This window comes from Podarcis filfolensis (genome assembly GCF_964270895.1).
Source record: "Podarcis filfolensis genome assembly, chromosome: 9".
Lineage (NCBI taxonomy): Eukaryota > Metazoa > Chordata > Lepidosauria > Squamata > Lacertidae > Podarcis > Podarcis filfolensis.
In genome coordinates, this window is record NC_139610.1 from 2,426,006 (window position 1) to 2,449,589 (window position 23,584).

At 45.8% G+C, this 23,584-nt stretch overlaps 1 protein-coding gene across 2 annotated transcripts; it reads left to right on the forward strand.

Annotated features, from left to right (window-relative positions):
- The first annotated feature begins 1,969 nt into the window (after positions 1 to 1,969).
- On the forward strand, positions 1,970 to 16,168 carry CHRNB4 (cholinergic receptor nicotinic beta 4 subunit). Of its 2 annotated transcripts, XR_014551986.1 has the most exons (7): positions 1,970 to 2,310; positions 4,949 to 5,094; positions 8,506 to 8,550; positions 9,502 to 9,611; positions 11,173 to 12,148; positions 13,707 to 15,159; positions 15,261 to 16,168. XR_014551986.1 is itself a non-coding variant. In XM_083630584.1 (6 exons), exons 1-6 carry the CDS (start codon positions 2,256 to 2,258, stop codon positions 13,845 to 13,847), a joined length of 1,473 nt encoding a protein of 490 aa, XP_083486710.1. In that variant the 5' UTR covers positions 2,025 to 2,255; the 3' UTR covers positions 13,848 to 15,192. The 2 variants fall into 2 exon arrangements, 1 of the variants encoding a protein (XP_083486710.1); XM_083630584.1 differs by lacking the exon at positions 15,261 to 16,168 and having other exon boundaries at positions 2,025 to 2,310; positions 13,707 to 15,192.
- Positions 16,169 to 23,584: the final 7,416 nt, after the last annotated feature.

Here is a 23,584-nt window from a genome sequence, read left to right on the forward strand (position 1 = left end):
CTACCCCCTCTAAATCCAATACATCCGAATTGTCTAATTTAATCCATTCTTTTAACCAGGTCAGACCTACCGCATCATGGTATAACTCCATGTCACGGAGGCCAAATCCTCCTCTTTCCTTCTTATCATTATTTTATGTTTTATTCTTGGTTTTTCCCCTGACCACACGGATTTGGCCAAATCTCTTTTCCAATTATTAAAACATTTCTCTCCTCCTCCTACTATTGGGATACTTTGAAATAAAAACATCATCCTTGGTAGTATGTTCATCTTTATTACCAATATTTTCCATATCTGCAGATTTTTAGCAGTTTTTTGGGGGGGGGGGGAATTATGGTTCCCTTGAGTATTTTTGCTTTCTAATGGTTTGGTGGGTTTTAGCTGTGTTTTTGTGTGTTTATTTGTATTTTTGTAAATAATTTAGTCCTTGGTTTTCAAATATTTAACAGAGGTAACATGTACAATACTTTACCATATGGCTTTAGCTTATTTTATTGATCATTTTGTTATAAACTCTCCACTTAGAAAGCTTATAAATCTGTCTAAATCTAAATAAATTAATAAAGCCCTTTTAAAAAGCAAAACAAAACTAGGGCTACCAACAGCTGAGCAGCAACAGCACACCCCCCCCACCCCCCACCCCCCCCCAGAGAGAGAGAGAGAGAGAGAGAGAGAGAGAGAGAGAGAGAGAGAGAGATTTCCACCCATCTTGCAAATTGCCCAGATTTGCTGTGAGATAATACTGGGTGGTGGTGAGGACTCTTGCCAGGGAAAATGGCCCTCCCCCGGCTTTGGATGGCGCCTGGCTCCCCAAAGCATTTGCAGTCTGCTGCTGACAGAGGGAAGAATAAGATCCTGTCCCAGGGACACAAGGCTGAGTTAGCTCCTCCTGCCACCAGAAACTTTGATTTGTAAGCCAGATGCTTGCAGTAAGCCTGAGTCAGACAATGCACAAAGGAACTTCACAAAGACACAACGCGAGAGAAAGTGCAAAGTAGCGTAAGATGCAGAGAGAAGGGGAAGCAGGAGAAAAGATGGACCATCGAGAGGGTCAAGGGGGTAGCAGAGCAAGGGATGGAGAAGACATTCAATTCATTTAAAGATTTGGCATTTAAAGCCAAATCTACCAAATTCACGCTTTCCAAAAAAATATGCAAACCAGAACCCAGCTCTTCTTTGAAATCTTCCCCCTCTGATATTTCTCTGAATGCTCCTCTATGAACCTCATTTCTTGGTCCTGGCTCAGCTGTTCCACGGGCAAACAGAGAGGCAATATGAGAAGGGGAGAAGCACTCTGCACATGGTCAAAGGCACCTTCTGTCCAGCTTACATGTAGGAGACTGAAGCTGGTGGAGCACAGGAAGCCTCCTGGATCAGACCATTGGCCCACGTGCCCCAGCCCTCCCTGCACCAAGGGTGGGGAATCTGTGGCCCTCCAGGTTGACGGCAGCCAGGCGTCCAAAGGCATCTGCAGGGGCACAGGTGTCCCATTCCTGGTCTGCACTGACTGGCAGCAAACTGGCCAGGGTTTCAGGCAGGGGGTTCTAACAGAAACATAAGAAAAGGCTGCTGGATCAGGCCAATGGCCCGGCTAGTCAGACATCCTGCACAAAAGCAGCGCTCTGGTATTCCGCTGTAGAGGCACAGCCTAGCCATCGTGGCCAGGAGCCATCCCTACCCAGAGGGGCCAGGGATTGAACCCGGGACCTTCTGGATGCCAAGCATGTGCCCCACCCCTGAACCATGAGGCCGCTCTCTCTGCTTTCCTTTCAGCTGAGAGGGTGTGGGTGAGCTGGGGGAGGCCTGATGCCCACATTTATCCTGCAGTGGTGCTGGGGGAGCCCTAAGGAGTCTGCTAGAGCAAGGGCTGCCTGGACACGCACTGCTTTGGTCCATAGTTCTGTCTCTCCCCCCGCCCCCCCGCTCTATTGCATCTAGCTAATGAACCACCCCTGTAAAGAAACCTGGTCACATGGCCCATTTGCTCGTCCAGGGCAAGGGCGCTCAGTGGCCCGTCGACGTGGCTTCCCCCTTCTTCTCCCCACACGCGCACATCATGATGCCTCCCGCACATCTCCTGCTCTGGAAGCAGCTGCGGAGAGGGAGGGATCTCGGCTCCCCTGCTGGGTCCTACAGCCTCCCTGCTCGGGGCGCCTCGGGAGCTCCGCGGTGCTTTGCTTTCCCCCCCTGCCTGTCCTGCCCTGACGGCTGAGCCCCCCCTCAGAACAGGGCTCCCCTCCTTTCTTACAACTGCCATGAGGAAGATCAACTGGCTCTCTCTCTTCGCTGGGCTTTCTTTTTATATCAACGGTGAGTTGCCTTTTCTTTTCAATGCAGTTCTTGCAAATGGACGGGAGCTTTGGAGGGGGAGGGAAGCCATTCTTTGGGAAACGAAGGTTCTTCTCTAACTTTCAAGCAGGACTGCTTCTTTGAGGGGGGGAATGCATGAAAGTTGAAGCACAATTTACGCGGAACAGGATTTCGATGGGATCAGGAAGACCGGCATGTAGTGCAGACCTGCTTAACTGAACCGGTGCCAAAGCAGAACGGCAAACAAATGTGCCTCGGCTGGGCATTGAGTCGGGGGGAGATGTCAGGAGGGAGTTTCCTGTCACTTTATGGGAATTGCAGAAGCAAGACGCTCGAGGTCTTGCAGCCCTTTTATTTGAGCAAGTTGAGAAAGTGGTAAAAACAAGCCCCCGGCTGAAAATCCGAGCATCGGTATTTTCCTCCCGCATTGAGATGTCTTCGTAGCATCTCAGTGCAGAGCGGCGTTTAATAGGGTATTACTTTAGCCCCATCCCCAGCCTCCCTCTTTGTTCTACCAGATTCCAAGGGAGCAAACTGGCTCGAATTCACATGCTCTGACTTAACCAGGCGGCGGATCTTGCTGTCCTTCCCAAAAAGGAAGGCGTCGTTTCGTTACCCAAGTTGTGCTTCGTTTACTGAATTTATGCACAGGGACTTTTTGTCGATAAAACACCGCATGTGTCTGGAGGGGAGAGTTAAGGCTGAAACGAAAAGAGAAAAAGAACGCTGACTTTCGACCTAAACAAATATCTCTCTGTGTGTTCTGTTTTCGTTTTTTTAAAAATGACTTAGGTTTTTTAAGTGAGGATCCATTAGATCTTACTTGCCTCGGACACGATGCTGACATGATTTTGCTAGAGTGCAGCAGCCAACATTTAGGCAACATGAATAAATCATGTTCTAATAGAGCATCCTGAGAAGCAATAACAATGGCATTCAATAAAGACGTTGTGGCATCTTAAAATTTACATTTCCTCTCTGTTCTTTGCTGACATAGAGAAAGAGAAAGAAAATCTGGAATTACGTAAAGTCTAGCAAAGGATCCTTGCTTGTTGCAAATAGGAATTCTGATCATATAAACATTTGGATTAAGTGAGGGAGCATGACATTAGCCAGTCTAAAGCAGAAGACAGAGAAAAGAAGTTGCATGTAGTTTTTGCTATGTTGCAGAGCCTGTAAATGCATTTGCCAGTTTCACAACAAAGAAATTGATTCTGTTTCCAGAGTGGGCATGTGGTTGCTGTATTGACTGAGGTCTAGTGACTCACTTTGAATCCTTAGATAAGTGTATTCTGTGGAACTGAAACTGCTGCATAATTAAACCAGCTGTAGGGGAAACGTATCAGTTAGTTAAGTATCAGTTAGTGATTTTAATTCAGATTTTTAAATGACTGAATTGCTGTGTTTTTAAAATAATTTTCATAGGCCGCTTGAACAGGGTTGGCCCCCCTGGTGACAATGTTAATTGGTTGAATGAAAAGTTGCTAGCCTGTTGTGGTGCAAGGAAACCACCAGTCACACATATGGGTTGGTGGTGGTGGGAATAACCAGAGGTTTAGCCATAATTTGTAATCTGACACAGTGATGGCGATAATTTGGGTTATTTTGCTTTCAGAATATAATGTGCCCAGGACTTAATTTACGTAATAGTAGTAGTAGTAGTAGTAGTAGTAGTAGAAGTAATAAGGGGAAGGACCTTAACACTGATTGAAGGAACAACATGAATTTTGGGCACCATTGAGGCTCCAACATAAAAATATATATTCCAAAGCAACCTGCTGCTGACATCTAGTGGCATGTCCCTATTTGCCACAAAATGAGGAGAAAATAGCATTTGGCGGTGGAATAGGATCGGTAGTTTATAAAGAGTCTGGCTCTTAAATTATTTTCTCACATGGACCTTGCCTGGATTAGTGCAGTTGGAGTGGGGAAGAGGGCTGAGCAGGTGCTGGTACATTTGAAAGAGAAGAAATTGGCAGGGGAAGGGTAAAGCAGCCGGGGGGGGGGGCAGGCAGGGAGAGGCTTCAGTGGTTGGGGGTATTTTAACAGCAAAGAAGTAGACAGGAAGAGGGCTAAGCAAGTGGGGAAGGGTTCGGAATGGAAGACGCGAGCGCCTCTTCCCTGGCTGCTTCGGGACTCTAAAGCTCTCTCCCAAGTCTGCGATTCCCATCAAGCTTTCATTACATGAATTTTCATGCAAAATGTTGTTCCACCACCTCAAGGTTATGTTGCTGGGTGTGTGTGTGTGTGTGTCTGTGATGGGGGCATGTTTTATGGTTTCTTCTCCCATGGTTAAATTTTCTACTCAAAGGCTGTGAAGGAATGAAACCGTCCAGCCATTTGATGTGCTTGCTCTTAATTTTAAAATGGTTGCTTTCTGCTTAAAGTCATTCTGCTTTTGAGGCTGTTCTTCCTAGTGGGTTCAAAAAGTCATAGAATAGACCTATAATGAGTCCACCGAGAAACTGAATCCTATTTATCGCGTGGGGGAAGAAACCTAGTTACTATGGGATCTAGAAACGTCACATAAATCTCCTACCCAATGTGTTTTCAATCCAATCCTCTCTGAAGTCAAGCAAGAGGAATGGCGGCACAGTGCTGCCATTTTGTGACCCGGTTGCCATTTCCTGTTTTATAGGAAGTGACACAGCTGATGCTGAGGAGAGGCTGATGAACCACCTCCTGAACACATCTCGCTACAACAACTTAATCCGCCCTGCCTTCAACTCCTCACAGCTGGTCGTTATAGAATTGCAGGTTATCCTGGCCCAGCTCATCAATGTGGTGAGTCTGAGCATCCCTTCCATCGCTCCTTCCTAGCAAACTCTATGGCTGTGTGGGTCACATCATGAGCTTTGGGACTGGACCAGCGCGTGGGAACTCTTCCATGAAGGCTGGCCATGCAGGGTTTGCACAGACTGACACTGTTGCCTCCACAACCCTGGAGACGGGGGGTGGGATGGGGTAGGGGGTTCAGTGAAGTCTGGCCACGGTTGGGCTTATTCTCAGAGACCTGTCTGAAGAAGAGAGTTCTTCGCCGACAGTGACGTAGCACCTGAGGTGTCTGCTATTACAGAGATGGGTCTTTCCTCTAACAGACCACTAGGCCCATCCCCATAATCCAGACCCCCTTTTCCTAAACCACTGGGACCCTCCTCCAGATAAGACTCCACTTGGGTCTCATTCCCTGTCCTGCTAGCACCATCCCTTGGGTCAGCCTCTTCTGTGAGTACCTCTCACTCGTCTTCCACACTGGACTATCCTCTCCATGGCGTATCCATGGGATTCATGACACCAGTGACCCCAAAAGGTTGGGGACAACATCAGGAGAGCCTGCTGGATCCGGCCCATGGCCCATCTAGCCCAGCATCTTGTTCTCATAGTGTCTGAACAGTTGCCTTTGGGAAACCAGCCAGCAGGATCCGAGCACAAGAGCCCTCTCCCTTCCTGTGGCTTCCAGCAACATGGCTGCCTCCAGCTGTGGACACCTAGGCAGAGGCATCCTGATTGGCAGCTATCAATAACCCCCTCCACCATGAATTTTTCTTCTTCTTCTTCTTCTTCTTCTTCTTCTTCTTCTTCTTCTTCTTCTTCTTCTTCTTCTTGAATTTATATACCACCCTATACAAGGGAGTCTCAGGGAGGTTCACAGAATAAAATCAAGTTATAGAAACAAACAAAAAAATACATAATAAAAATAAAAACAACAACCCAATAGCGCCCCCCCAAGTTTTAAAAGGGCGTAGGATCTGAACCAAAGGCCTGGTTTAAAAGGAACATTTTTATTCCACTTTTAAAGCCATCTAAGATGGTGGCCATCCTCGTTCTGTAGTTTAACTATGTGCTGTGTAAAGAAGAACATCCCTTTATGTGTCCTGACTTAAGCCTTCTTGTGGTTGAGCAGCCATGTGAAAAGAAGCTTGAGTCCCTGGAGATCTGCTGTGAACCAGAGGAGACAATGCCATCCTGAACACAGTAACCTGGGAGTCACTAGCACAGCTGGGGGGGCGGCGAACTGGGCAGCCACTTACCCCAGGGGCAGCACTTACCCCGGGGGGTCTGCCACCTGCCCAAGCACATGTCTCTCCTGCTGCGCCGCGGCCGGGAATGAGTCTCAGTGAATTCTCTGGAATCTTCCTGCAGCCCTCTGGTATTGTCTGCATCTGAAGGCAGGCCCTGCCTTCTAACTTTGCAGCTGATCTCTCTTTTCCTTGGTACAGTGACTTGGAGTGACAAGAGCACATCCTACTTTGCGGAGTAAAGGTGGCAGCTATGCAGTTTTCCTCTGTCTCTGCCTGGGCTCATGTTGCAAATTGGGGTTCCGGGGGGGGGCCCAGCTCTTGACCAGTTGAATGGCAGTGCTGCGTGGAAAGAGATCAGTTCCTCTGTGTGTTAAATGTATAAATTCATCTTGAAAATATTTTATTGGAAGTGAGTGACAGAAAGGAGAGAGACTTTAATCAGCTTTAGTGAGATGGCCAATCTGCTTGAAGTCCTGCAGCATCTAGGACCCTGAATACTCCCTAAATAAATATTAGAAGGTTCAGGACAGACAAACGTCTTCCTGCAGCATGTAGGAAAACTATGGCTTTTGCTCCCACAAGATGCAGTGGTGGACACCAAGTTGTATGGCTTTAAAAGATGGATTGGACAAATTCATGGCAGACTGGGCTATTAATGGCTGCTAACCCCATGGCTGGGACGCAGGTGGTGCTGTGGGTTAAACCACAGAGCCTAGGACTTGCCAATCAGAAGGTCGGCGGTTCGAATCCCCGTGAGGGGTGAGCTCCCGTTGCTCGGTCCCTGCTCCTGCCCACCTAGCAGTTCAAAAGCACGTCAAAGTGCAAGTAGATAAATAGGTGCCACTCCAGCGGGAAGGTAAACGGCGTTTCCGTGCACTGCTCTGGTTCGCCAGAAACGGCTTAGCCACGCTGGCCACATGACCCAGAAGCTGTACGCCGGCTCCCTTGGCCAGTAAAGCGAGATGAGCGCCGCAACCCCAGAGTCGGCCACGACTGGACCTAACGGTCAGGGGTCCCTTTACCTAACCCCATGGCTATGTTTTCCTTCTGTTGCTAGTATGCCTCCTCTGAATACAGGTTGCTGCAGATCACAAGTGGGGAGAGCTCTGCTGCGTTCAGGTCCTGCTGTGGATTTCCCTTGGGGGCATCTGACTGGCCCTGGCGAGAAAGAGGATGCTGAACTAGATGGGCTTTGGTGCTTGAGGGTTTTCTTTTCTTCAGAAGAGCCTCAGCTCAGCTGTAGAGCAGAAGGCTCAACCTCCAATGGCATCTCCAGTATTCTGAAACCCTGGAGAGGCCCTGCCCTCAGCATAGGCAATACTGAGCTCGATGGAGCCATGAGTCTGATTCAGAATAAAGCAGCTTCATGTGTTCCTGTTCTGTAGGACTCTTCTTGTGCTCCTAGGTTCCCACCCTAGCAGAATCCATCCAGTCCTCCTTCCTTTCCTCCTGGATTTCCCTTCCCCTCCTGTCCCAGGAGAGGTACAAGAGTAGCACAGCAGCACAGCAACTGCCAAAGCCGTTTAGGTTGCGACTTGTCCATTAATTTTCCAATTTCTGTGTTGCCATGGGCCTTGTTCTCATTTAAGAAATCTGCCTAGCAAAAGAGCCTGGAGCCTGGTTCATCAGAAAGCTCTCTAATCCAATTTCTCATCTGTGGTTTATTTCCACCTCCAGCCACTTAGCCTCTTCCAGATGTTCCAAGGCTTACTGCCACATTTATTTTGTAATAATCTGAATAAACTCCACATAGAATCATGTCTGCTTCTAGAAGATTTAATGTCCCCTGGGCCACCCTGGTGCCTTACAGATGTTTTGGATTATGATACCCATCAACCCCAGAGGTGTAGTTCACAACATCTGGACCAGCATGACAGGCTATGAAGGCCTGCTTATTTTAGCATTAACTTTCATGGACGGGATGCAAAAATGCAATTCTGCTTCACGTGAAGTGGCCAGAGTGGTCCATCAAAGCTTGTGCTACAATACATGCTGGCCTTCTGAAGTCCCCAAGGGAACTGGAAGACTGACTGCCTTGCTGCTTTCTACCTGAGTGCCCTTCTAGGTTCAGGAGAGAGGATGGAGGGAAGGTTATTCACGCCTAATGAATGGATCCAATTAAGATACTGCTGTTTACCACATAGATTTTCTATGTCTTTCTCTTTCTCTTCAGAATGAGCGTGAACAGATCATGACTACCAACGTCTGGCTCAATCAAGTAAGCATCCCATGGATACATAATTTCTGCTCTATTAATTTACAAACCCATCCTCTCATCATATTGGTATCTGAGAATTTGGAAGGTTGCTATGACGTCCAGCTTGGTTTATTTTTGAAGGCAGCAGTCCTATAACCATTCACCTATAGCCATTTATCATACATACTGTAACTACTCCAGCTCAACTGAGTGCACTTTGAATAGTTGTGAATGGGACGGTGCTCTGAGGAATCACAGTGAATCCTGCAATTATAGATTTACAGGGCTGGGAAGCTGTTTATCTGTCACATTTTGGCACAGATTTCAAGGTTCACAGCATCTGTTCAGCTCCCATCACATTGTTGTAGATAACTGTTTTTTCTCTCTATTTAAACTAGATAAATGTACAGAGCACTTTTTCCTTCACAGTATATTTGTACCTTTTGGAGGAGAGGGAGTGACTTATGTTCTTATTAGTCTTATGTACTTATATGCCTACTCAGCCACTTACACCTGTGGAACTGGCCCCACATTTGTAAGAAATCAGTATTTTAGTGTGGCAGCACTGAAAACTCCCTGCATCTTGATATTAGGCAGGTGCCTCCCCTGTACACCTTCTAAAAATGGGGTGGGGTGGGGGGAGCCTATTGAGACATGTTGAACACTGGCATGCTTTTTACTTATTTTAATATTTTAAAAAGTTGTAAACAGTTTTTAATAAAAATGGTAATTTTATTGTTTTATTCTTTTGTAAACTGGTTTTATTACAATCCAGTGCTATATAAATCTTGTAAAATTAACTAAATATATGGTTGTTGCAGCAGCAGCTGGAGTGTGTGTGTGTGTGTGTGTGTGTGTGTGTGTGTGATTCTAATTGTATTTTGTACAAAAAGGCTGCCAAACAATTAACTGTGCAAGTCTGTTGTGCAATGGGAACAGCGACTCAAAGTGTGGGTTGTGTCCTGCTTCTAGGAATGGACGGACTACCGCTTAGCTTGGGAGCCCTCGGAGTACGAAGGCATCAATAAGCTGAGAATACCGGCTAAGAAAGTCTGGCTGCCCGACATTGTTCTATATAACAAGTAAGTTTGTACAACTCGGCGCTATGAAGGAAATGTCTGACTTAGGACCAGATTCCATCCCTTTTTTAAAAAGAAGCCTTCCTGCCATGGTGGATAGAAAGCCTGAGCCTCCTCTGACACCTCCCCCCCCCCCGCAATTCAGGTGGGACCCTGGCGGCCTCGGGGTGGGGGGGGGCATAGTGCAGGAGTCCCAGGCTCCGCCTCCACTGGCATCTCCCCTGCCTGGAATCCCAGAGGGCCTTTGCTACCAGTCAGTGTCAACAATACTGAACTAGATGGACCAGTGGTCTGACTCAGTAGAAGGCAACTTCCCATGTTGCATGTTCAGCTAAGTTGGGGGGGGGCTCCTGCCTGCAGGCCGGAGAGCCAGTGTGGTGTAGTGGTGGGAGTGCTGGACTGTGACCTAGGAGAGACCAGAGTTCGAATCCCCACTCCTCCATGAAGCTCTCCCTGGGTGGGACCGTGGGCTCACTCTCAGCCTAACCTACCTCTCAGCTGATGCGTGTTGAGTAAAATCCTGCCAGATCAGATACGTAACCCATGGATCCTGATGGATCATGCATCCAATCCCTGCAGAAGTCAGCTTTGTCAGCCCCAGGCTTGCCGCTTGGGAAGAGCCTTGCACTTCAGGTGCCCTGGAACTACTCTTGAAGGAGGTTTGTTGAGTTGGTCGTCCCACCCACTGCTCAAAATCATCCTGCAGGGGGGAGACCAATAAGGCTCTTGCCTGCTGGGCCTAAAAGATGTCCCACCCCTGAGCTAAGCCCAATACCTCAAGGACTGCCCCCCCCAGCCCAGCCCTGACCCTCCAGTTGCCACCAGAGGCCCTTCTTCATGCTCCCCCTCCCAGGAGGTCCTGAGGCAACAGCATGAGAACAAGGCCCTTTATGGTGGCTCCCCACTTACAGAATGCTCTCCTCAGGGAGACTTGCCTGTCACCATTGTTACATACCTTTAGGTGCCAGGCAAGACACCTAAATCCATGGATTTATTTATTTTTTGCATGATGGGTGGAATGTTTTAATCTAGTTTTGAAAAGAAGAAGAAAAATTCTTTTAAATTTTTCTTTTAATGTTGGTTTTAATCTACGTTTGTGTTTGTTTTCTACTTAAAATATTGTAAGTCACTTTGCATTGCCAGCTAATTATTATTATTACTGGCTTTCTTCCTTGCCTCATGACTGTAGGGATGGGATAGCATTGTAATATATTGGTACTGAATCTGGATAAGCAGAAACACCAACTATTTATGGGCTCTTTCATGGTCTTTCATTGTCAAAAAGCCCCCATATTTTATTATCGGAATTAGTTTTGAATCATAGGCTCACAGAATTGTAGAGTTGGAAGGTACCCTGAGGATCATCTAGTCCAACCCCCCGAGATACAGGAATATGGAGCTGGCACTTACTGGGATCGAACCTTCAACCTTGGGGTTATCAGCACCATGCTCTAACCAACTGAGGTGTCCAGGCTGGTTCAGGTCACAAAAGCTGGCTGGCCTTTGTAGCACTTTGAAACTCACAAGTCCTTTTCTATAGTTACATTTTTCTTGACTCCTTTAGTGCTGATGGAACATATGAAGTCTCTGTTTACACCAACGTGATCGTGAAGAATAACGGGAGCATGTTGTGGCTGCCTCCAGCCATCTACAAGAGCGCCTGCAAAATCGAAGTGAAGCATTTCCCCTTTGACCAACAAAACTGCACCTTGAAGTTCCGGTCATGGACTTACGATCACACCGAAATCGACATGATCCTTAAAACCGGCTCGGCCAGCATGGATGACTTCACACCCAGTGGTGAATGGGACATTGTGGCACTCCCGGGGCGGCGAACTGAGAACCCCTTGGACCCAAACTACGTGGATGTGACATACGACTTCATCATTAAACGGAAGCCTCTTTTTTACACCATCAACCTCATCATCCCTTGTGTGCTCATAACATCCTTGGCCATCCTCGTCTTCTACCTGCCGTCAGACTGCGGAGAAAAGATGACGCTGTGCATCTCTGTCTTGCTCGCTTTGACTGTGTTCTTGCTCCTGATCTCCAAAATCGTCCCGCCAACATCGCTGGACGTCCCGTTGATTGGGAAGTACCTGATGTTCACAATGGTCCTGGTGACATTCTCCATTGTGACCAGTGTCTGCGTGCTGAATGTGCACCACAGGTCTCCCAGCACCCATGCGATGCCTCCGTGGGTGAAGGTGGTCTTCCTCAAGAGGCTGCCCAACTTCCTGTTCATGAAGCGCCCAGAGAATAACTCCATGAGGCAAAGGCTGTCCGGCAGCAAGAGGAGCAAAGCAGACACGTTTGGCAGCAACCCGTCGGACCTGTATAAGGGCTCCTCCACTTACTTTGTGAACACAGCCTCTGCCAAAAAATACGACCTGAAACTGACGGAAAACCCTGATCACATTGGCAGCCATCAGGATGTCAGGCTACGGTCATCGGCAAAGTTTTCTCCTGAGGTCCAGGAAGCTATTGAGGGAGTCAGTTTCATAGCAGACCACATGAGAAGTGAGGACAACAATGAGACTGTAAGTAGCACAAGGAACCTTTCATTTCCCCACCACACTTGATCCCACAGTCTCTAGAAATCTCAGGCAATTTGAGGGCCTCTGTCTTATTGGGTGTTCATGATGGTTTGTGTTCATGGTGGTCCTCTTGCCTCTTGGTGCCCCATAGGTAATCCCACTCCCCTTGGACAGATTCAGGACACAGAGCACAGAGTTAAACTATGGAACTCCCTCCTCCAGGAGGGCACCAATTTAGATGGCTTTAAAAGAGGATTAGACCAATTCATGGGGCAGAGGGCTGTAGATGGTTACTGGCCACAAAGCCTATGCTCTGCTTCCACAGTTGGAGACACCAAATGCTTCTGAGTGCCAGAAGCTCGAAAGCACAGGAAGGGAGAGGACTCTTGTGCTCGGATCCTGCTTGCAGGCTTCCCACTGGAGCATCTGATTGGCTACTGTGAGAACAGGATGCTGGACTAGATGGGCCATGGGCCTGATCCTGCAGGCTTTTCTTATGTTCTCCTATCAAGGAGCGGCTCTTGCTTTCTCCAGCATGGGGGCCTCCAGGCTCTTCTTTGGGACCCAGTGGGCTAGAGCTAGAATTAAAAACTTTCATTTTGTTCAGTAAAAAAGGATACCTCATCTAGCACGCTGCATTGCAGTGGCTACAACAGGCAGAAAAATATATGCTGGGAGTCATAGATAGACTCACAAGCAATTTGCAAGTGGTCCATGATGGGGTAAAAGTTTGGCCCCAATGGCTTTATTGACCTAATTCAACAAAGCTTTTTTTATTGGTTTTGTGGAACTGCCCATTTTAAACAAAGATGGTTGTAGCCATAGGAGCCAACTCCTAGGGGCCATGGGAGCTTCAGCCCCCAAAATGAAATATTTGAGGGGTCCGAGCCCCCACAAAGTTATAGGGTATTCCCATTCAAAGGGTGTGGGTGCACTGTGTCTCATGATCGATTATGTGGGGCAGGGCTTACCTGGGCCCCCACAATATTTTATTCAAGTTGGCACCCCTGGTTGTAGCATAAGGATTAGGCCAGCATTCTTCAGTGTTGCATCCCCAGATGTTCTTGGATTACAACTCCCATCACCCCGGCCCTCTTAGCCAAAGGCCAGGAATGATGGGGCCTGTCATCCAACAACAACTGCTCGATCAGAGGGGGATGGAGGGTCAAAAGAGCCTCCCACCGGAGGTGGCACCTGGAGGAGGAGGAACCACCAGCCATTGAAGCCGTGCAGTGGCCGTACCCCCCCCTCAGTACCCCCCCAGCTCCTCCCAATGTCCTGATGTCACGCACATGACATTGCTCCCCCATCACCCTCGTAAGGTGGTGCTTCTGGGCTTGAGGCTGAATTAAGCAGTGTGCCTTTCTGACCCTCATATCTTCTGAAGCCTCAGACTGATTCCCAGATTACTTCTTAGCTGGTATTTAAAATTCATCAGTATGAAATGATCGAACGTAAGTTCCATAAACACCATGCAAGGGAGCCACTGTGGGACAGGCACTTGGGCAGTTTATGCAATGGATAAGTCATTAAATTATTTAATTCAGTTTTTCTCTTCTAGGTCATTGAAGACTGGAAATATGTTGCCATGGTAGTGGACAGACTGTTTCTCTGGATATTTGTCTTTGTTTGTGTGGTGGGGACTGTCGGGTTATTCCTGCAGCCGCTGTTTCAAAACCACTCAATTGGCGTGAGCCCTTAAAGGGGTAAATCCGAGACCTAGGATTGCTTATTCACTGACCGGGCTGGACTCTCTTTTGAGCTCCACAAGTGTAATTTCAAAGTCCAGTCATTTGAGCAGGATTTATTTATTTATTTTTACTAGGGTGGGGATAACATAAAACCATTATTTGATTTAATCAACTTCTTTAAGGTGGGCTTATATCCCACGTGACACTTTAGCCTGGGTGTTGGCACTGAGTGAGGTGTTGACGAAAACTGGCAAAAACAATTAGGAAACAATTGTACATTTAACCCCAGTCCCCAAATGCCTGCCCTTACACGGCTTCCAAAATACAATCCAGCCAGGGCTCTGGTGGGCCTCCAGGTCATGAGAGTCCCATGTGTGCTCAGCAGGTAGGGAGAGATCGCCCCTCTAGGCATCCTTTAAAGTTGGAACAGTTTCATTTCATCAGACTTTTCAGCAAAATACTCCATCTTCAGTGTTACCTCTTTATTAACTTCATTTAAACAGAGGTTGGGTGCCCATCTGTTAAGGACTCTTTAGCTGTGATTCCTGCATTGTTGGGGGTTGAACTAGATGACCCTTGGGATCCCTTTCAACACTATAATTCTGTAAAAACACTTGTTTTCAGCTCACATGCATTTATATATTTTTTCAGCACAATTTCTCTCCCCCACAGTAGGAGCCCAGGAACATGCACAGCCTGTCAAGCACAGGCTTGGTCTGTGTTGTTTGGCAACCTTCTTTAGTAGGAAGTGTGCATTGGGGGCACACACAATGCTAAGGCAAAGCTTAGTGTTGCAAAAATGAGTCTAGGCAAGTCTTCGCCTCGTGTGCTGCCCTTCCTCTCGGGGTTGAGAGGAGATGATTGGAAGCGCTGGCTTCCGTTTCACTACAGCTTGCCATGTTGTCTGAACCTGGCAGACTGCCGCTGCTGCTTTGCAGAGGCAAGCTGGCTTCAAACCATAGTTTAAGAAGCTATCTTGTTTGCACAAACTGAAATTAAGCTCAGTTTAGAGATCAGGTGTCCCATTGTGGCTGTGCTGGAGGAGTGGGGAATGGGGAGCACGAGAACTGAAGGCTCACTGCAGATCATGGGTCAGCAAACTAAGGCCCATGGGCCAGATCAGGCCCAATTGCCTTCTAAATCCAGCCCTCAGACAGTCCGGGAATCACTGCATGGATCGCTAGCATGCATGTTCTTTCCATCTCCCTCCCTCTCCCTCACACGGCAGCGGTGGCGCCTCCTCCCTCCCTTCTCCTGGCTTCTCCCCGCCCTGCCTAGAGGAGGAAGAGGGCTGGGCTTTGCTGGTGCCAGCCCCTCTTTGGAGCCCTTTCACGCACTGCTCATCATCCCTCCGCCGCCGCCACCAGCCCCTGCCACTCGCAAGACACAGGAGCTGTGGTTGACTGAGCGCCCCTCTCAAGCAGCCCTTTTGCGCACCGCTCACCATCCCTTGTTCATCCCCCCCCAAATATAGTCCAGCCCCCCGCAAGGTCTGAGGGACAGTGGACCAGCCCCCTGCTGAAAAAGTTTGGGGACCCCTGCTGCAGATCGTCCTTGTACTCAGCCATACCTTTAGGCAGAGTGGGGTGTTTGCCACAGGCAGCAGATGAGATACTGAGGGTAAGAGGTTGGAGGGCTGTATGCAGCCTGCCCTGCGACCCTCATGCTGCCCGCTCACCAGTGCAGAAGTAAGATTCAACTGCTGGTCCAGCTGACTTCAGATGGCAGAATGTACTCTTGTCCTTCATCTCAGGCAGCAAAATGCCCGGCTGGCATTGACCACAGTTAGCACAGGGCTGGCTAACTGGCAACCCCCCCAGATGTCATTGGATTCCAACGCCCATCAGTCTACGCCAGCATAGCCAATGGCCAGAGATGATGGGAGTTGCAGTCCATCAGCTCCTGCAGGCCCAGATTTCCAGATTTCCCTGGTTTACGTCATGTGCAGGTTGAACCAAAGGCTCTTTCAGACACCAGGGGACCTGGGTGTTAGAGGAAATGCCTGAATGCTCCTAGGCTAAAGTCTTAAGGCACTGGGGGTGGCAGTGTAGTCCATAGCATGGAGGGAAATAAGGAAAAAGTGGAAGGCAGGGACAGAAAGAGTCAGACAGGTGCAGGCATATGTAGTCAAAATAATAAAATAAATAAATCAAGTGGACTCCATGCAACAGGCTGCGGTTAAAGATGGAATTCAGGTCTGAAAAACTGAATTGAATGCAAAATACTTTATTTTGGTCTTTTACAGAAATGGGAGGAGGTATGTTTGGAACTTGCAGATTTTTCTCTGTAGGCACAAAGACAGTCTATTAAAATAGTATTTTACTTAAAACGCTTTCAGAGTGGGAGTCCTCTTTATTTCACAGGGTGCTCTGTTGCTCTGATGCTTGTTTCCACAAAATGCACCACACCTGACTTATAGTCCTTTCTGGTTTCAGCCAAAACACTAATTATTCAAAGACAACAGACTAACACAAAGGAATACGCAAACATGTTGTTATGGGTTTCCTAACTGATTGCTACCGGTGTGGGCTGCCTGAGGCAATACCTGTCCCAGTAATATGTCTCCACCCTTTATGAGAGCTACGAGCTAGTTGATGGTCTGTGGAGATGACCCATCAGGATTGGTTGTGGGAAAGCAAGGTGTCTCTACACAAGCTGGCATTTTGCAGTTTGGAAAGTGACAGGGGAAATGCATGGAAAAGGATGGGATGAACAAATGTTTAAGGGGAACATGTGTATATATATTTTTATAAGATATTTATTAAAGTTTTTGGAAATACAACAAGAAAAATAAAAAAACCTCATTTTAAACAAGAAAAGATAAAATACAAAAAAGAAAAAAAGAAAAATCAAAAAGAAAAAACAGAGAATTGAAATCCATTAAACAAAAAAGAAAAATCAATAAAAAATACAGCACATCTTCCCATTACTGATCTTTCATTAGCTTATTTCCCTGACCTCCTCACACCTCCCTTTTTTGTATTCTAAGTCAATTATCCATTTCAGCAAATCCTTTCCCTCTTTTCAAATTTTTGTTCTGTAAATTTATCTTGAAATTAATAAACCTTTACTTTCCCTCCTTTCACCAATTAACAGTCTATTTTTCCTAAATCTTTGTAACATTTCTGCTAAAGTCACATAACTTCATTCCAACATCATTCTAACATTCATTAATCTTGCAGTGTTTCTGTAAATAGTCTTTGAATTTCTTCCAATCTTCCTCCACCGACTCTTCTCCCTGGTCTCGGATTCTGCCAGTCATTTCCACCAGTTCCATGTAGTCCATCACCTTCATCTGCCATTCTTCCAGGGTGGGTAGATCTTGTGTCTTCCAATACTTTGCAATAAGTATTCTTGCTGCTGTTGTAGCATACATAAAGAATGTTCTATCCTTCTTTGGCACCAATTGGCCGACCATGCCCAGAAGGAAGGCCTCTGGTTTCTTCAGAAAGGTATATTTAAATACCTTTTTCATTTCGTTATAGATCATCTCCCAGAAAGCCTTAATCCTTGGGCATGTCCACCAAAGGTGAAAGAATGTACCTTCAGTCTCTTTACATTTCCAACATTTATTATCGGGCAAATGATAAATTTTCGCAAGCTTGACTGGTGTCATGTACCACCTGTATATCATTTTCGTTATATTCTCTCTTAAGGCATTACATGCCGTGAACTTCATACCTGTGGTCCATAACTGTTCCCAGTCAGCCATCATAATGTTGTGTCCAACATCTTGTGCCCATTTAATCATAGCAGATTTCACCGTTTCATCCTGAGTATTCCATTTCAACAGCAAGTTATACATTCTTGACAAATTCTTAGTTTTGGAATCTAACAGTTCTGTTTCCAATTTTGATTTTTCCACCTGGAAGCCAATTTTTTAATCCAAATTATATGCCTCCATTATCTGATAATAGTGAAGCCAATCTCGCACTCTATTTTTTAATTTTTCAAAACTCTGCAATTTTAATCTGTGTTGTTCCAAATTTTCCCAAAATTTCGGCCATTTGGCCTCCATATTGAGCTTTTTCTGAGCCTTCGCTTCCATTGGTGACAGCCACCTTGGGGTTTTATTTTCAAGCAAATCCTTATATCTTATCCAAACATTAAACAGTGCTTTTCTGACAATATGGTTTTTAAATGCTTTGTGTGCTTTGACCTTATCATACCACAAATATGCATGCCACCCAAAAATATTGTTAAAACCTTCTAAATCCAACACATCAGTGTTCTCTCAGCCAGCAAAAAGCGGCTGATTCATAATAAAGTTTTAAGTCTGGCAGGGCAAATCCCCCTCTTTCCTTAGCGTCAGTTAATATCTTAAATTTTATTCGAGGTTTCTTGCCCTGCCAGACAAATCTAGAGATATCTCTCTGCCACTTCTTGAAACAGTCCATTTTATCCAAAATTTGCAATGTTTGAAACAGAAACAACATCCTTGGCAATACATTCATCTTTATCGTAAGGGGAACATGTGTAAACACCCTAAGAGCAAATGAGGATGAATGTAAGATGAGTGCACATTATTGTATAACCAACCTGCAAACAAACTGGAATGACTGTTCAAAGCTCAGAAGCACAGCAGTCTATTTTCCATGTCATGGTAAAGTACACGAACACACCTTTCTGTTGTGGGCAAAGGAAACAAGAGACAGTTCCTGGCTTAGCCAACGACGGATCCTGGTTTGTTTCACACCAACAAACCATACAAAGCCTTGGCTACAGAACATGGTTCATTGGGAGCAAAGCAAACTGAAAGCCTTGGCTTATGGTTTGTTTCCTCCCAGTAAGAGTGGGAAGAATCAAAGCAGCCAGAGTTGGCACCTTCACCGTAACTGTTAGCTATGTAACCTGATGTGCAAATGAGGCCAGCGGGACAGAGATCCGAGTTTGGCTTCCGTGTGCATCTTAGGTGCTGGCTTTCTCCACAGATCTGAAGTGAGAGCAATGCTATTTAAGCTATGTGCCTCCATTTACATTTGGACATTACAAAACACCAAATCAGCCTCTGAGCAGTCAGAAAAGTAGGGTGAGCTACTCTGGATAGAAAAGTATTATGTTTGGTTTAATTGATTATTTGGTGAAGGACATATGCCTAAGATCTTGTTTCATTATATCCTTTATTTGTTACGGTGTTTTACATTTACATTCCCCACCCATGTATACTGGATACAGCAATATGAGAAAAATGAATGAGATGTTTATGAAAAGAGAAGTGGGGTGAAAATAACAATATGCATAGATATCACACAGACATCATCCTGGCTCCTGACTTATCGAAGTGGAGAAACGTTTCAGAGGCAGCACTACTAGCCACATCACAAAGCTACATCCTGTTGAGCACAACGGGAGAGAAAGGGGCCCTGGAGAAGCTCCTCAGATGATCTCAGATGATGTGCAGAAGAGGGACAGGTCAGGGTCCTGAAAGCAGCACCAGTTCCTCCATAATCAACACCATCTCATTGGAGCCTCACAAGGCTGTTTCTTGCCAGCAAATTCAGACATCTGTCTCTTTTGCTGACCACATTCCAACTCTCAAATTGTTTCTCAGCATCCCACCGGAGCAGCTAGCTAGTAGCCACCAACCATCAGTGTTCCCTTGAAACATCCTCTAGTCAACCCCCATTAAAGAGACATCTCTGGCTATTAGACAAAATGTAACCATCTACAATAGGGATGAGGAATTTGAGGCCTTCCATATGCTGTTAGACTGTAACTCCCACCATCTCTAACCGTTGGAGCGATCTCCACAAACTCTTGGCAGTGCTGAATGGCACTGAGGGGAGTTTGAGTCCAACAGCCTTGAGGGATGTAGGTTATCGATCCCTGATATAGAACAAGAAGTCTTGCTCAGTAAGAATCAGCCTGGGTTCTACAAGTTCTGTCTCACTAAGGTTTTAGAGCTTTTTGAAAGTGGCAACAAGCATGTAGACAAGGGTGAACTGGTAGACATTGTGCATTTGGATTAAAACAAACAAACAAATGAACACAAAATGTGTATACCAGTCAAACTCATATACCTAATCATAAAAAACCTCTAAGTGGTTTACATAAAGTGTTTTTCAAAAAGCTTTTGATAAAATCTCACCAAAATTGTCTGAGCAAGCTTAGCACTAATGGGTTGAAAGTCCTATTATGGACCTTGAGCTTGTCTGGAGGTTCTAGCAGGGGAGCGCAGCTTTCGTATACCCTTGACTGAAGAACGGTACACTCCTTCTATCTGGGATGGTTGTCCTCTTCCACTGAGCATGAAGCTTTGGGAGGGACACACATGGAGCAGTGAGGGAGGAAGGGGACACCAGCCTAGCCAGCCAGATCAGCCGAATCAACCCTGGCGATCAGTGGGGTGACAGGTGTCACAGCGAGATCGCCCTCACATCCCTACTAGCAAAAATAGCAGCGGTAAAAATTAATGTTTTGCCAAAAATGCTCTTCCTTTTTCAGACAGTCCCAGTAATGGTGAAAGATGATTGCCTCAAAAGATGGCAGAAGGAAATTTCCAAGTTTATCGGGGGGGGGGGGGAGGCCAAGAATTAAACATAAGAGAGCCAGTGTGGTGCAGTGGTTAAGAGCGGTAGACTCATAATCTGGGGAACCGGGTTCGCGTCTCCACTCCTCCACATGCAGCTGCTGGGTGACCTTGGGCCAGTCACACTTCTCTGAAGTCTCTCAGCCCCACTCACCTCACAGAGTGTTTGCTGTGGGGGAGGAAGGGAAAGGAGAATGTTAGCCACTTTGAGACTCGGTAGGGATAAAGCGGGATATCAAATCCAAACTCCTCCTCCTCCTCCTCTTCTTCTTCTTCTTCTTCTTCTTCATAAGATACTTACAGATACAAAAGAAAGAGACGGTTTTGCCCTCCCAGACCTTAAATTGTATTATGAGGCTGCATGTTTGGTATGGATCAGGGACTGGATAAATCTGGAAAAGGAAGAAGCATTGGACTTAGAAGGCCACGATAACAGATTTTGATGGCATGCATATTTATGGTATAGGAAAGGAAAAGTACATAAGGGATTTTACAATCATATAATTAGGAAATCATTAATGAGGGTCTGGAAGAGATATAAAGATTTAATAGAACAAAAGACACCTTGGTGGCGCTCACCAATTGAAGCTTTGCTGCTCAAACCACTTAGGAAAAAAGGGAAGTGGCTTACATACAGTGATTTATTAAAAGATGAAGAAGGAAAATGGAAATTAAAAGAGTATGAGGAAATAAAAGATCATTTTCAGAGTTGGTTACATTACAGGCAATTACATGAGATATACAAAGAAGATAGCAAGAAAGGATTTAGTTATACCACTTCTAGATTTCAAAAGGAAGTTATAGAAGGAAAAGTGAAGTTGCTGAAGGGTGCATATAGTAAGTATCCTGTTAGAATGGGAAACAAAAGACAAGGAAGTAAAATTGGTCATGATCAAATGGGCACAAGATATAGGACAGAACATACAATTTGAGGATTGGGAAAAACTGTGGAAAACAGACTTAAATTTACAGACTGTTCTCTTCTGAAACAAAACTATATGAAAATGATGTATAGAAGGTATATAACACCAGTACAGATAGCAAAAGGTACAAAAGCCTGGTGAAACATATGCTGGAAATGTAAAGAAAAGGAAGGGACCTTCTATCATATGTGGTGGGAATGTAGAGAAAATTAAAATTTTTGGGAAATGATATATAATGAATTGAAGAAAATGAAGAAAAACATTTGCAAAAAAACAGAAGCATTTTTATTAGGGATTGTAGGACAAGACCTGCCAAAGAAAACAAAGAATCTATTTATGTATGCAACAACAGCGGCAAGAGTCTTGATAGCACAAGGATGGAAGAATGAGGAAACCCCGACAAAAGAACAGTGGCAAGAGAAATTGATGAACTATGCAGAACTGCCTAAATTGACATACAAACTGCGAAATAAGGACAACTGTGACTTCAAAGAAGAATGGGAACTTTTTACAAATTACTTAAAAAAACAACAAAATGAATTGGACTCCATGGCAGGTTTTGAATAAACATGCACAAATTTATTGATGGTTAACATAGTAGACAGATAATGTAAGCATTTATACAATTTTACAGTATGCAGAGAAAAATATGTGTTGAGAAATCAGAGAGAGGAGCTGAGAGAAGTCATGGGGGGAGGGAGGGTTTGATGGGGAGGGGGGAGGGGGAAAAATAATGAATATGATATGTTTTGATATTCTGATATGTTGAAATTGTTTTTTTGTTTTTTAAAGTCCTATTTTGGATCCAAAACAGGAAGCAGAGAGGAGGAAAAATGGAGAGGAGAGTTCTCAAGATTGGGGATGTATGGCGAAGCACTGGCACCCAAAAGCTAGTGCTTTTTAATTTGTTCAAGAATGAGCAATGAATTGGCCGATCTTGTTGACAACAATTATTCAAATGTAAAAAAGGATATCGTCAAACAGGCTAACTGGACATTGAAATGGCAGGTGCCGTTCACTGTAAGGAAGTGTGAGTTGATGCAAATTGGGGCAAAAAGGTCTTAACTTCCCATGTATGAGCTGATGGGGTCTGAGCTGGCAGCAACTGACCAGAAATGAGACCCAGGACAGCTTTGAAAGAGGCAAATTGCATGCTAGGAATCATTTAGGGAAGGGATTGAGAATAAAACTGCCAGTATCATAACGCCATAGTTCAACTGGGAGGAAAGTTCATGGAGTGGATTGATAGCAGCAGGTACCAGGCCTTCTTACTACTGTTCTACTTCTGAAAGAAGCAAACTTCCATAGCTGGGCTGGTGATGTTGATCACCATGATATGATTGCCCCGTCCTCCCTCCAAGGTCAGCAAAGACTGTGGTGCCTCGAAGATGCATGGTCTTCTTGCTGCAACCTAAGCAGAGGATGGAGGGGCTCACAGCATTAACACCCCAAAATTGTTGCACACCACTCCAGTCTTCCAGGGGTTCCAGGCATTTACCCATGGCTTGGGTTCCTTGGAATGAGGGTCAGTAGAGACGGTGGTGTCCTTAGGATATGTGATTTATTTAAATACTTCTCCCACGGTCCTAGCTTTGTCGTCCAGCATGGGTCTGTCTCTCTGGCTTTGTGTGCTCACACCCCTCACATTCTAAGTACCAGCCAGGGGAAGGGGAGGAGCCACACCAGCGCCATGCATTGACCCTCTGGCACAGAATCTTTAATTAGGCTAAGCATGGTGCTCTGCTGTTCTATTCACAACCATTGCCTAGACCAGGCTTCCTCAGCCTCGGCTCTCCAGGGAGTCTTCTCTTCTCATGAGGTGGCCAAAGTATTGGAGCCTCAGCGTCAGGATCTGTCCTTCCAGTGAGCACTCAGGGCTGATTTCCTTCAGAATGGATAGGTTTGATCTTCTTGCAGTCCATGGGACTCTCAAGAGTCTCCTCCAGCACCAGAATTCAAAAGCATCCATTCTTCGGCGATCAGCCTTCTTTATGGTCCAGCTCTCACTTCCAAACATCACTACTGGGAAAACCATAGCTTTAACTATACGGACCTTTGTTGGCAAGGTGATGTCTCTACTTTTTAAGATGCTGTCTAGGTTTGTCATTGCTTTTCTCCCAAGAAGCAGGCGTCTTTTAATTTCGTGGCTGCTGTCACCATCTGCAGTGATCATGGAGCCCAAGGAAGTAAAATCTCTCACTGCCTCCATTTCTTCCCCTTCTATTTGCCAGGAGGTGATGGGCCCAGTGGCCATGATCTTCGTTTTTTTGATGTTGAGCTTCAGACCATATTTTGC

Bases quoted from the DNA above. Each gene is read 5' to 3' on its own strand.
- CHRNB4 (XM_083630584.1), top strand. From the start codon at position 2,256: ATGAGGAAGATCAACTGGCTCTCTCTCTTCGCTGGGCTTTCTTTTTAT. The intron at 5,095-8,505 runs GTGAGTCTGAGC...CTTTCTCTTCAG, and splicing joins TGGCCCAGCTCATCAATGTG to AATGAGCGTGAACAGATCAT. The intron at 9,612-11,172 runs GTAAGTTTGTAC...TGACTCCTTTAG, and splicing joins GACATTGTTCTATATAACAA to TGCTGATGGAACATATGAAG.